This window comes from Tiliqua scincoides, chromosome 1, assembly GCF_035046505.1.
Source record: "Tiliqua scincoides isolate rTilSci1 chromosome 1, rTilSci1.hap2, whole genome shotgun sequence".
Lineage (NCBI taxonomy): Eukaryota > Metazoa > Chordata > Lepidosauria > Squamata > Scincidae > Tiliqua > Tiliqua scincoides.
Window position 1 is genome coordinate 240,693,240 of NC_089821.1, and position 14,075 is coordinate 240,707,314.

Consider the following 14,075-nt stretch of genomic DNA (forward strand, 5'->3'; position numbering starts at 1 on the left):
CTTGCCACGCTCCTGCTGCTGTTGTCTCTGCCTGCTGTCCTGCCTGCCTGTTTTTTTGCTGCATAAAAGAAAAATGTAACCTTCAATGGGCCCTAAGTGAATGGGTAACGGGTCTGAAACATGAGACCCCTAAGCAGAGAAGCAAGAGGCTCCAGAAATGCCAAAATAGGCCTCTTTTCTGTTCATGCTGTGGTATCTCGTTTATTTAAACAATTGGCATTCCACCTTTCCCTCCAGAATGGGACACTCAAGGCCACTTGCAGTTAGCATAATGGCCTTCTTTACAATTAGCATCGTTTCCTGCTTACTGAGATCTCGCATTTATTTATAGTATTCAGTTGTCATATTTGTTTGCATTCAGATTGGAAATATGAGATAATTCCATTTTATCTTTACAACAGCCCTGCACAGTACTTTTGGCTGAAGGCACAGCAGCACCTCGATCACATTGCTCATCCAAGGCTAGGAAGAGCAATGCCTGTCCCTTTGCTCTGAGGTATGAGGATAGTTCTAGGTCCATGCAGAGTTTCAGCAGCCAAACATTCAGACACAGGCACACAGTAGAACTGTGGGAAGCTTTGGATGGCCACAAAATGACTTACACTGCACATCTACTCGAATGGACTTGATGGCAGGGACCCCAACCCCATTCTCTGCTTTACAGTAATAGCGACCCCCCTGCAGCCTCTGGATCTTCTCAATCCGAAGAGTTTCATTAAACACTGATGTCTCCTGGAATTTGTCCGAGGCGCTGCCAGCCGTTTTGGTCCACCTCACCTAGAAGAAGGGAATGAAAAAGACAGAGAGAAAGGAGAGAAAGAAAGCACAGCTATAAAGTGGACACAGAGACTAACAGAGGCCTGGGCATTAGCCTGGGGCAGCAAATCATCACATGCAAACTGGCCCGGCACTTCGTGCTTCACATCTTTTGAATTTTTAAAAACTGACCTAAATGTGTTCCAGCCGAGGCCTTCACCCACCCATCTACCATTGCAGCAGTACTTGTCAAGGGGCAAGAACTCCCGCCGTGTCATTTCAGCAAGCAATTACAGTATATGTTCCAAGAGCCAAACATCATGCGTCGGCTTAAGGCTAATTGGTCTCTCCAGCTCTGTTTCCTGGAGGGTGAGAGATGACTGGTAAAAAGGTTTACATCTACAAAGCCTTTATCACACTTCAGTCAGCTCCTTTTCATCTCTCTGCCTCTCCGGACACTGGGAATATTTAAACTGTTAAATTTCAGAAGTAAGAAATGCAGAAACAACTGCTATAGTGTTGCTTCCCTTTCTCTGGAGTCAGTTCCACAGTGCTCTTCCCCTCTCTCTCCCTCCCCTCTCCCTGCATGTGTGTATGTCTTTTGTTTTGTTTGTTTGTTTGTTTATCAAGCCTGCTTTCTAAGGTGCTTTCTGCACTGAAAGAATGAGTGAACTGCAGAGTTGTGAAAAAGTAAAAAAAAAAAAAAAACAAGCATGAAAGCACTGAGTGAAGCACACACTTCTCATAATGTATGATTTGACCCTCAAAACTCCCTCATTCTGGAGTAAGCTGCCTTTGAATTCCTGATATACAATCACAGGCAGGATGGAAGAAAGAAACAGGTCACTGAAACAGCGGAACAGAAGAGCTTATGCAGAATGACAGGTGAAAGTGGGATGGGGTGCACCAAGCATGGAAAGGGATGCAGTACTCTGGTTGTTGGACAGCCCAGTCACAAGAGGCTGCCTTCCCATTTCATTTGGGCAGATGGCAAAATAGATAGCTGGCTGAAACACAGTAGTAGAATTCGGCTCAGTAGAGCAGAGGACACTGAGGAAGCCTGGATGAGAGCCACACAGAGGCGCCCTTATCCCCAGCACAAGCCAAAGGCCTTTCACTGACTGGCGCTGTTGCAGAAGACTAAGCAGCAACCCAAGTACCACATATGCTTGGAAGTGAAAAAGCCTCTGACCTATTTATTGTTGAACCATTCAAATTCTGCAACCAAAAAATAACAAGTAAAGCAAATCATCCAAGTTTACATAAAGGTACTAAGGGCTGCAATCCTATTCCTATGCACACTTACTAAAATAAGTCTCATTGAACTCAGTGGGATTTACACTACATGCACAGAATCAGGTAGTTACATTCCAATCCTGTTCTGGGTTGGGCTGTTGGGTGGAGGGGTTTACAACAGTGGAACTGAGCTCCACTGTGATAAAATGGTTGCCAAAAGATTGTACAGTGCTGACCATTTTGAGGGCACTAACACAAGAGGTAGCAGCACTCCCAGGACGTTGGCAGATCACCCTGGACATGCCAGACCAAGTAAGGCAAGGGTGCGGAGGGGGCAAAACTGGGCAGGAAGGAAAAGGACGCAGGAAGACTGTGAAGAAACAGGGGGCAAGGGACTGCAGGAAAGATTCAGTGATAATGGCGTGCACCAGAGCCTATCCTCCCTTTTCATGGCCTCCCTAGCCCCTTACACTCCTTGGACTTGCACCAGCTAAACAGCGGGTGCAGATCTGAGGAGACCCATTGTAGAAGGGGAAGCTTACAGAGGGGTAAGAGTTTTAAATCCCCTTTTCCCTACTGGATACAACACGTACCTTTTCAGTATGGCTGCACCAGCACGGAGGGGAAAAGGATAGGATTGGGTTGTTAATTTGCTTAATACATGCTGGTCACAACATGTTTCAGAGTGCAGAATTATGGTGAAGGAGTTGCAGCCGATGACTAGAAGACGGGAACTGTGAGGAATAGATGTGATATTGGGGAATAAGATGCATGAAGGGGCACACAAAAGGATAAGGGGGTTATTTGGAGTACAGAACTGTTTCTCCTTGACTATTTCAGCCTCTGACGAGTCTTTAGTAGACATTTTATTTATTAAATATTTTCCCTGCAGCTGAAAGGCCAAAGATATTTGTTTGCACTGGGTTTTTGGGTATGTGGGGAGTGGAATGGCAGATGTTAAACCGATGCCAGATTTGCCTTTTGAAAAGGATATGATGCTCTGTGTGGTACAGTCATGGCCACATAGCTCTTTAGCTTCTCAGAACAGGTCTATCCACAAAGCAGAGGACACAGGTCCATATTCTCAAACCCAACAGTCTCTAGGAACTGTGACCTAAAAATCTGTCTCTTTTTTTTCTTGAAAAGAAAGCAAGAGAGCACATTTCTATTGCTCCTAGTTACAAAGAAACCTCTAAAAAAGACCAGTGGCCTCCATCAAAGCCTCTGCTAGAGGCTTTCGGGACCATCATATCACCACTTCTGGTTCCTCTGTCATTGCTTATATTGCCTCTCCCTTCCCCCTCAGCTCCAAAATATGGGTGGTGACTCTGAATGCGCAGGAGATCCATTCCCAGATTCCCCCATGGACACAGAAAACTGCAGATAACGAAATCTGCAGTTTTCCACCCACTGGGCGGAACTTTTACAGGCATCAAAATGGGAAATGGTTTTCATCAAACCATTTTCAAAATCAAAATGGTTTTCAAAAGCTGAAGTGTCCTTCGAAGTTCCCTCCAGAAGCCTCTATAGCAGTGGTTCTCAAACTGTGGGTCGCGATCCAATTTCTGGTGAGTTGCGAGAAGATGACGGCAGCCATCTTGGAAGATGGCAAAAGACCTAGGCGGCACCATTTTGGAAGTGAGCAAAGCCTGGGCATCGCCATTTTAAGCTTCCCGGCATTGAGACGTAATGAAAAGTGGCTTGCACATGTGCAAAGAAAGCAGCGTGCCACATTTCCCCAGAAAGCGTGCTGCTGCCTTCCAGCTGGACCTCCCTCTGCACTTCGAGGCTTCCCTCAGGGGGGCCAATCGTGGAGTGCAGGCTTGGATTGCAGGCAAAGAAGAACCAGGAGAGACGTGAACAAGTCAGCCAGGTTTCTCCCCACCAACCTTTGTCAGCTTGGCTGCCTTGACGGGATGGGCTGCCTTGGGGTTGCAAGACAGAGCAGCCCCCTGCCCCCTGCCGCTGGACTGGGCTGGAAAATGTAGGTGGAGACCTGAACACAGGGCTTGGGTGAGTAGAGGAGACCCGTGTGATCTCCCCTCTTGTGAGCCTGCCTTGAAAGCAGCATCACCGCCACTGCCACTCCTCTGCCATTCTCGTCCTCTGCATCACAACCTCTCTCCCTCTCTGAAATCACCTGGAAGCCATGATCCTTTCCTGCCCTGACTAGCACGTCCTCTCTTTATATCTTTGCTGGGGTGAGGGGGGATCCCTGATTGCCTGGCTGCCAAGAGAGCAGCCGGGGGAGGGGAGGGAGGGCAAGCCTGGCATGTGGGGGTGGGGGAAGCACCCAGGGAGAGTGCTGCTCTCCCAGCCACTTCTCTGATGTGCACCCTTCCCCTCTTCTTACTTCTCTCTTAGGCTGCAATTCTGTCTACACTTACCTGGGAGTAAGCCCCATTGCCAATAATGGGAGTCAATTCTGAGTAGATGTGCTTAGACTTGGGAGAGATATGGGGAAGCGTCCCTACTTATCTTCCATCTGAGGGGGATACTACTTTTTTATTTCCTGTTTTATTAAACAGTCTTGCTACCAGTCTGGTGTTTCCATCTCTCAGAAGAAAGAGTTGGTGGTTAAAGGACCTATTTGTTAGGCACAAGCAGTGGGGAGATTCCTACAATGCTGGGAGTTCCAAGGCTGAATCCTTGGAGTCAGTGGAGGGAGGCAAACTACCTTCTATTCTCAGACCATACTGGTAAAGGCATCACTGGCTTGTGGGGCTCTATTCATGGGGGAGAGCTTTCTGAAGCACTTTCTGAGATCTCTTCCAGTCATTTCCATCCTCTGTCCTCAGACCCCTCCTCTGGTAACAGGAGTCCAAGCCCTGCAACAAGACACCATCCCCAGAGTCTCCTCCTTAGTCTAATCCAGTGTTTCTCAACCAGTTACTCATACTACTGGCGGTACTTGAGTTGATGACCAGTGGTTTGTGTGGGACCCCCAGATGCCTTCCACCTGCTACTGCAGCGAGACCAGCAATGCAATATGACAAGCAGCAGTAAGAGGCTCAGCTTGGTGGGCAGAGCTCCAGTGTGCATTTTTAGCATGCTTGGAAAAAGCTCTCCTGCCCACCCTGAGCCTCTTAGCAGAGTCGGTCGTGTTGTGTCTGGCCTCCCAATCTGGAAGTAACCGGCAATGACATCATCACCAATTACTTCCAGTGGTACTCCCAGTAGATGGACAATGCAAAGTGGTACAGGAGGGGCCAAACACTGAGAAACACTGGTCTAATCCTCTCCCTTGATGTGGATTGTAGGCAACATTTTAGAAAGATAAGATGACAGGGTTCTACTGTTACCCTGCACATGCCCGATCTTGTCTTATCTCGGAAGCTAAGCAGGGTCAGGCCTGGTTAGTATTTGGATGGGAGACCGACTGGGAATACCGGGTGCTGTAGGCTTATACCATAGTCTTTCGAGACTGAAGGTTACCAACCATTTTAGGGTTCTACAGCTTCCACCCACTGTCCCTGTTCTGTTCAGAGTTTCACAGCTAATGGCTGCCCATGAGGGATTTATTTAGCCTTTGTCCTCTCATTAGGAGCCTGAAGTCTTTCAGAGAGTGCTCTATTTGCATGACTGCTTCAGTCAGTTCTTTAATCTTTCCTCAGCTTTTTTCATTTCAGCCTCATTTATTTAGTTTGACCACTTTTTGGAGCTTTAAGGACTAACTGAGAGAAGAGAGGATTAAACAAAGGTTGAGAGCTGATTTGGAAAAGTGGGGAGTGGAAACAGAGAGAGTAAGAGAGGGTGACTGAAAAAGGATTACTGGCCTCTCCCAAAACAGGGGCCAATGATCAACCACAAATATGAATTTATGTACATATATGCACATTTTAAAACTACCCACTGACAACAATGGATGTTGTTCTAAAAATACCCATCTAAGAGGCATAAACAAAAGCAATGCTTTATAATGGACCAGGTGGCAATCATAGTTTGGACTGGAGATCAAGCAAACTGCCAAAGAAACTCAAGGAGAAAACTGACAAAAAGGGAAGGCAGGGGCCAGGAAATGATGGCATCTATTCTATATTCATGCTGTGTGTGTGAATCTAACTCTTGCATGCATAACAGCCTTCCACATATTTGGATGGGGGTAGAGTGACAATGAGTGTTTGCCTAATAATAGCAAGCCTAGTTTTGAATTATTTTGGCTAGATTGCTCCCTTCCCTTTGTTGTGTTCTATATCCTATCTGCAAATTGCTTCTTGCCTGTGAATCTACGTAGAAGGGGAGTGACAATGGTTTATTCACCCCTCTGTGAGTAGTAAACTTATGGAAGGGGATATGTGAAGAAAAGGAGAAAGTGTTGTAGCTTTCTCCTTCTCTTAATGTGCCTTATCTCCCAGAGGCGCTTATTCACATCATATCATGCTCTCCAGAGGCCATTTAGGCAATCGTAGCCTGGCTTTTAGTGATGGTGTTCCTGTGTAGAGAGAGTTTTGTCTGTACACATCATCAGCTATGTTGGGAACGTCTCTCACCCACATATCATGGGACTCCAGTAAAGGTCAGTAACACTTCAATGTCAGCCTCCGCTGGCAGCTGTGTGATGGTTGCTCAGGAAAATGAGGTGGTGAAACCTAGCATGGTCAAGGACTGTATCCACTTTAGAAAGCTCCAAATTAATATGCACAGAGCAAAAAACAATAGGTGGGCTCAACTTTTCTACTAACAGGAATCTCTGCCCTGTTTGGGCTGCCACAGCATCCAAGTTTGCAAGCATAAAAACTGTCAGCTTTGCAAGCATGACCTCTATGCACTGAGCAATGGTGGATGTTCTGGATAACACCTTCACTACCAAACAGGGCCTGCTTGGCTTTTGGCAAAATACATAAAGAGTTAATGGTTGATAGCTGGTTAGACAGAAAGGGACAGAAAGGTTACCTGCGGACGTGGGTGCCCCGTAACTAAACACTGCAGAACAAGGGTATCACCCTCCCGAATAGTGTACACTCGTTCACTGATGTTATCTTCCTTTACGACACATGCCTGCCCAGCGTGGATGATCTGGGCCTGAGCAGGAGCTATGGGAAAAAAGAAAAGGAAGTCAATATTTGTATAACTCATGCACAGCCATTGTGTCTCCCTGTTCTTCTCTGGCACATTTGAATTGTTGAGAGACTACTACAGTCTGCTAGGTTAGATGGCCCTGATCTTTAAGCAAACACTGCAAAGGCTGTATAGATCATGACAATATGACTTTCCAGAAAAAGAGAATGTGAAATCTAGGCTGACGTGCAGGCATAGCTGCTAGAGCCACCAGAATTCAAGTCTAAAGCAATGCCATCTCAAAAATTGTTCTTACTATTTCATGTTTGGTGGTGGTGATGGTTTTTTTTTTTTTAAAAAAGGTATCACATTTTATTTTGCTCCATTTCCAAACAATAGTTTCTAAGAGCTTATAACAAAACTCAAGTTCCACAATGGTAACATATGAATTTGCTGTATGTGTAGTCACAACATAGAACCTCCAATGTGCACTCTGATCGGCTCTCCAAGGCCTCAATGTTTTGCAGATACCTGAGGTCTTTTAACTGGAGGTGCCACGGATTAAGTAAAAAATATGGACCTCACGAATGCAAAACATGTACACTCTACCACTGGCAAGTTATTTTTGTTTGATGCAATTGCACCATATGACAACAAAAACGGAGGAAGACTCAAATAAGCAGAGGACAGTTCAGGATGAGCAAAGAGTGAGTGCTCAAGCAAACATTGTCACTTGCAAGGTACAAAAGAAAGAAGAACAGCAATAGAAGTGGTGAAAAAAACTAGGTAACATGAAATGAAAAATATATCTGTCACTGTAAATAAGAACTCTTTCGCTCACTGATCATGCAGAAAGCACGAGAGAGGCAACAAGTCCTGACAACTATGCTTCTGTTGTGGTATGGACTGTGCATTTCTGGTGAACCGTCCAGCAGGAAATGGTGATAATGAGTGATAATCTTTCATGAAGGACTGTTTGGAAGAACTCATCACTTTACCCATCCCAAGCATCTATTGCAGACTTAGTTTAAATCTGAAACAGATGTCAAATTAGAGAAGCAAAGAGAATCCAGAAGGAAGAGATGAGGATAAATGCCTGAGGAGGCATAATGTTCAAGACACGACAGAGATTGCTATGATGAAATCCAGCAAATGCTATGCATGTGAGAGTTATAATGCTCATCACCTGAGCCTTCCCCCCCCCCTTCTCACCTGTGCTTCTTCCTTCTGCTCTGTCTGCCAGACAGGCTGCAGGGACTGCTGCCCACACCCTTGCCCCTGGAGTGGACTGTGATTGTGGGCAATGTTGCCCCCGCAGACTGGCAGGCAAGGGGGCAACAGTGAGCCCTGGAGCTTCGGACAGTCTGCCGGAGGCCCACCTGGCTGGTCAGACACTGGCCTGTCGCCCCCACGGCCCCAGTGCCGGGCTCAGGAACAGGTCAGGTTTGCCACCAAGTGCCCAGTCGTGCCTTGCCATAGCTTGCTCCCCGGAGTCTGCAGGCCAGTCCCCTCCCGGCCTCACTACTGCACACCCAGTGGGTGTGAGGGTTCACCTGTGGCAGCCCTGCGGCTTCACTTCCCCTGTGAGTCGCAGGGGCTAAGGCAGGCTCCCCCTCCCTTCGCTGCTGCCGCCTAGCCTGGGGGTTGGCTCCCAGGCAACTCTGCTCCAAGGAGAACCCTGACATTGGCTTTTAGACTGCACTAATGAGCAGCTGGAAAAATGTTTAATTTCATTGGTTTGCTCTCATTTGTACACTCTTCAACCCAGAGAAATGACCGCAGTTCCTGAATGTAAAAACTTCTGACAACAGAAAGAAAATAATATTTCATTCGGGCATCTTACTAGGGAGTGCATTAGGTGAGTTTGTTTTCTCAGTGAACTGGGGCCATTTGAGCTACAACAGGCAGGCCACCCGTTCAATATGCATGAGATTGACAAAAGCTCTCTGACCACTGTATTAAAAAAAAAGAAGAGAAAACAAAGCTTCAGCAGACTCTCCAAAATCAAAGACTGATTTCTGTGAGATGACAAATGAGATGAGAATGGCATTGCATTTTAATAACTAGCTCTAACAGGTGGTAATTTATGAATGGAGAGTCATTCTCAATGGATCACTACACTGCTACACAGGAGCTCTCTTCCCTTCGCTTCCTCTGTTTCCATTTCCAGTTGACTGGTGATTTATTGGCAGGATTATTCCACAAGTACTATCCAAACAATTGTGGATTAATAGATTCAATGTGTTTGCCTTTACAGCAAATACGCTGGAGCTCATCTTTGCCCCTCCTTCCTCTGCCTTCAACATCTGCAGAGACTTCCTGCTATTATGCCCACAAGAAACAGTCCTTGTCATTAAAAAACAAACATGCCCAAGACAGAGTGTAGAGCTCTGTAGATAGAGTTGAGCAGATGGGAGGCCTGCCCTTCCCAGGAGGACAAAGGATTAATGTTTACTAAGCATGCCAGTATTGGAAGGATGAAACATTTATATAAACATTGAAAGGGAGATTTAGGGCTTCTGAGAGTAAAAGCGCAAGAAGAGCCACAAGGAAACTAGTACTCTGTAGCACCACAGCATCCCACCGTTCCACAGATTAAGTCAAGGACTCCCTCTCTGCCTGCATCCCAATAATAGACCATACCCTGGTTTTGTGGACAATTTACGTGATTTGGCGGCCATGTTGAGACTGCTTTAATTCATCACACATGGCAGCTATTACTGCATGATGGACCATTCAGATGCAGTAACTCACCTCATGGATCTGATTATTTTCAGCAGCCATCACACATTTTCTTTTTTGCACTGAAGTACTAAAAATGTGTCTTGATCTATTTGGTGAACAAGAATACACAAATTGCCCACTGCGCAGGAGCAGGTGGGGGGCCATAAGTGCGTCTCCCCCCCAAACCATTTCACTAGTGGGGAAGGGCACTTGCTGGGATGGGGAGCAAAGTCGGGCACCAGGGGAATGCCCACTGGGTGGGGTGTTTGACAGAGTTTGAATGGGAACTCAGGTCTACCCGGCAGGTAGATCTGGGCTCCAAGTCTAGGCGGGAGCCCAGGTCTACCACCACAGTAAACCTTGGCCACAGAGGTCATAAGTTCAATTGGGAGCACAGATCTAACTTCCTGGTTGACCTGGGCTCTGGAGTTAAGGTAGTGATTACCCCTCCCAATACAAACAATGGATTTGCCACTGCATGACAGAATTTGCCACATGATGGAACTTACAGAAGCTGCAGATGTGCAGCCCCACCCACAGTCTCTCAACTTTTGTATTATGAAGCTTGGTTTACTTGCTTGAGCCACCTGGATTGTTTTATTAGTCAGTGAATTGTGCAGAGAACCCCTTATTTACTGCTATTCTCTGCTTGCAATGCACAACAGTCTGAATGATGGGTAATAATAATAATAATAACAATAACAATAATAACTAGGTATTTATATACCGCCTTTCTGGTCATCAGATTACTCCTCTGACTTTATTCAAGGCGGTTTACATAGGCAGTCATTTCTAAATCCCTCAAGGGGATTTTTACAAACATAGAGGTTCTCTCTCTCAAGAACCAACAACATCTCAGAATGAATCTTCCTGGTTTGGTCTCACTTCTGGCCTCCAGTTCTCCCACGCAGGCTGACAAGCAGCTCCATCTCTCACGTGGAGGGCAGCCAAGACGCTTCTTGCTCACACCAAGAGCAGGTGGAACCACTCAGCTGGGCTTGTCAGCTGCTTCAAGGTCTCGCCATTCTCAGCCGTTCAGGGAGCTTCCAGTGTCCTCGAACTGGCAACCTTCTGATGTTATCTTCAGGCTAACAGAGGCTCTACCCTCTAGACCAGACCTCCTGCCCAGACCAGACCTCCTGCCCTACTGATATTAATTAATATCAGTAATTAATCATATGCTTAGCCCAGCCTGCTCCCCCCCCCCACCATGAATTCAGGGTGGATTACAGCAATTTCATCCAAGACTCGCTGACCTCAAGAGGCCCACAATTTCAGTAATGAATTCAAGGAAATAAAGAAGAGCAATAAAGGTGCTTTTAGACATTCCTCCCCACAGCAATGGTAGCACGAAAGAACAGGGAGTACAACATAGTTCCTCCTATGGCAATGGTTTAGAGCTCTAAATGTATTGCTACCTGTACCAATCCCGAGAGTCTGAGTTTGAAATTTCACCTAAAGCAAACGTCAAGCTCAATTAGAGAGTTCTTTCATAGATAAAACATCAGAGTAATTTCAAGGGAAGCCAAAAGAGTTCTGAAAACTCTTGATGGGGAGGAGGGAGTGCGATAAGGGTTGTGTACTCAATATGCACTTGTGAATTTTTTAAAAAACTGTATATAAATATTATTATTAAAAACACTTGTGGCCCAAACCTATCTTGGCCAGCCTGCACAGTGCAGGGTTGCCAACACAATGCCTGCTGCATCCAGTGGGACAACTAGGGACCAGGGCAGATAAGAAAGGCAAGTTAAGAAAACTTTACTTCCTCCTCAGCTTCTGACTGGTAACCGATGGAACTCCTCAAAGCTATACCAGCTCTTTTGCCTTTTTAACAGACAAAAGGAATATTTCTTTACCTAGCATGTAATTAATCTGTGGGAATCCTTGCCACATGATATGGTGATAGCACCTGGCCTAGATGTCTTTAAAAGAGGCTTGGACAAATTTATGGGACACAATTCCATCATAGGTTACAAGCTATGATGGGTACATGCAACCTCCAGGTTCTAGAGCAGGGGTCTCCAAACTTTTGGCCAGAGGGCCACATCAAATATCTGGCATGGTGTGGAGGGCCGGAAAAAAAAATTTAAATAAAAAATTTAAATAAATTAGAGATGGAACTTAGATAAGTGAATAAATGAATGAATGGACTCATTCATTCAGCCTCTGCGGCCCTCAGAACACCCTCCAGACACAATCGGAGCACAGTTCTGGTCATGTTCAGTTAAGTGGGCCAGAAGCTTTCAGGGGACAAGAGGTTGGCCGCGGGCCGGAAAGAGGCTTGCTGTGGGCCACATCTGGCCCCTGGTCCGGAGTTTGGAGACCCCTGTTCTAGAGGTAGCCTATTTGAATGCCAGATGCAAGGGAGTGGCAACAGGATATGGGTATTTTGTTTACTTTGAGGTTTCCTAAGACATCTGATGGACCACTGTGAGACACAGGAAGCTGGAATAGACAGGCCCTTGGCCTGATACAGCAGGGCTCCTATGTCCTTATAGCCTTGGGGAGCTTTCTGGAGGGGCACATCCGGGTCAGGACAGGAGTTTCAGATATGGCAGGCACCACTGCACTGAGATCCACCCCTGATCTACCCCATCCCATCCCAGACATCAGCAAAATCTCACTAGAAGCCAATCTATAGGGTGCTGCTTGTGATTCATGGCCTTCAGGGCCTTGCACTGATACCAGCACTCTGCAGATCAGCAGAGAGGCTGCCATAGCAGTGGACTTCATGGTTCACCAGCAAACTGTGCAGACGGAATTGTAACATTAAACAATATATATTAATCAAATAAAAGTAACTGGAAAGTTTGCCTTTTCACTTACTAAAAAGTCTTCGTGCCCACTTCTCTCCCACTCCTCTCAGGTTTAGGCCACCAGCAAAAAACCCAACTAAAAAAAGTTTGTTTTTTAAAAGGCAAAATGAGACCAACCAGCTTTCCCACAGGCAACAAAAAAAAAAAAACTTTTCAAAATTGATTAGTACATTTGGCTTTTAAATTGACCGCTTTGAGAGGATTAGTACTCCCTGCCTTTGTGCAATGCTGTTGTACTAGGGCAGTGGTGGCGAACCTATGGCACGCATGCCAGAGAGGCAAACCTATGGAATGCAGAACCCTCTCTGTGGGCATGCGCGCCATCGCCCCAGCTGTCTCCCTCCCGCCCCGCCTTACCACAGTAGAGTGAGGAGGAGCCTCCAACCCCAGCCGGGTTGCTGAGGCTTGCTCCCAGGAAAGAGTGCCTGGGATTGGAGCCTGCTCCTGTGCATGTCTACTCAGAAGTAAACCCCATTACAATGGATGATGCTTGCTCCCAGGAAAGAGTGGCTGGGATTGCAGCCTTAGAGCCTGTGCATGTCTACTGTGCATGTCTGTGCATGTCTACTCAGAAGTAAGCCCCATTAGAGTCAATGAGGCTTACTCCTAGGAAAGAGTGGCTGGGATTGCAGCTTTAGAGCCCACTTCTGTGGGTGGAGCTTTTTTTAAAAAAATTTCTTGTTTGAGAAAATGAGCAGTGGCAAGGTCTTGCAGCCACCCCCTCCCTGACAATATTTCTTTACCCAGCATGTAATTACTCTGTGGAACTCTTTGCCACAGGAAACAGTGATGACAACTTTCCTAGATGCCTTTAAGAAGGGATTGGACAAATTTGTAGAGGAAAAGTTCATTACGGGTTACAAGTAATAGTAGGTAAGATGTTAATGTACGAGTTGTTTTTTTCTAAACGAAAACCTCAGTATTCAGGTTAAATTGCCATGTTGGCATTTTGCGATAAATAAGTGGGTTTTGGGTTGCAGTTTGGGCATTCAGTCTCTAAAAGGTTCGCCATCACTGTACTAGGGGATGATCTTTGTATTAATACCCTCCCACGGATTCATGAAAATTAACCTCTTTCTAAACTGAATCTCAGCCCCTCCTATTCTATCAATGCCTAGAACACCTCCTTTACTATAGCTCTCTCCAGGTAATGCACTCTGTTCAAGCTCTGAGTTAGAATAAAAGTCTGAACTGCACCTTCAAAGATATTTCAACACACCTAATTTCATGCTCCTCAGTCCTTAGCTGCTGCTCCCCGCTTCCTCTCCACCATGAAGCTTTCCTCTCTCAGATCTCCTTAGCCTTGTAAGTAGGAGCTAAGCTCTTGCTAAGTCGCTTTAACTTCTCTGGGAGCAATTTGGAAGCTGATGGCTGTTTTCCTTCTGAAAACAGAAGCTGGCTGCTAACATGAAATTCCAGCCACCCCACTGAGAAGCACAATCCTCTTTTTGCTATAGCTGCATGTTTCTGTCACAAAGATTTGTTTCCTTATGATTTCCTTCTGCAACATAGCCCACGCACCAATCATATGGTCCTGCAAGG

General features: G+C 46.1%; 1 protein-coding gene across 1 annotated transcript in view; it reads right to left on the reverse strand.

Annotated features, from left to right (window-relative positions):
* MDGA1 (MAM domain containing glycosylphosphatidylinositol anchor 1) overlaps positions 1-14,075 on the reverse strand; it is a 284,044-nt gene that overhangs the window by 184,538 nt on the left and 85,431 nt on the right. The window contains exons 2-3 of the mRNA XM_066611613.1: positions 6,886-7,025; positions 603-777 (exon numbers count right to left, since the gene is read on the reverse strand). Coding sequence (XP_066467710.1) covers positions 603-777; positions 6,886-7,025 — 315 coding nt within the window. The remainder of the gene's footprint in view (positions 1-602; positions 778-6,885; positions 7,026-14,075) is intronic.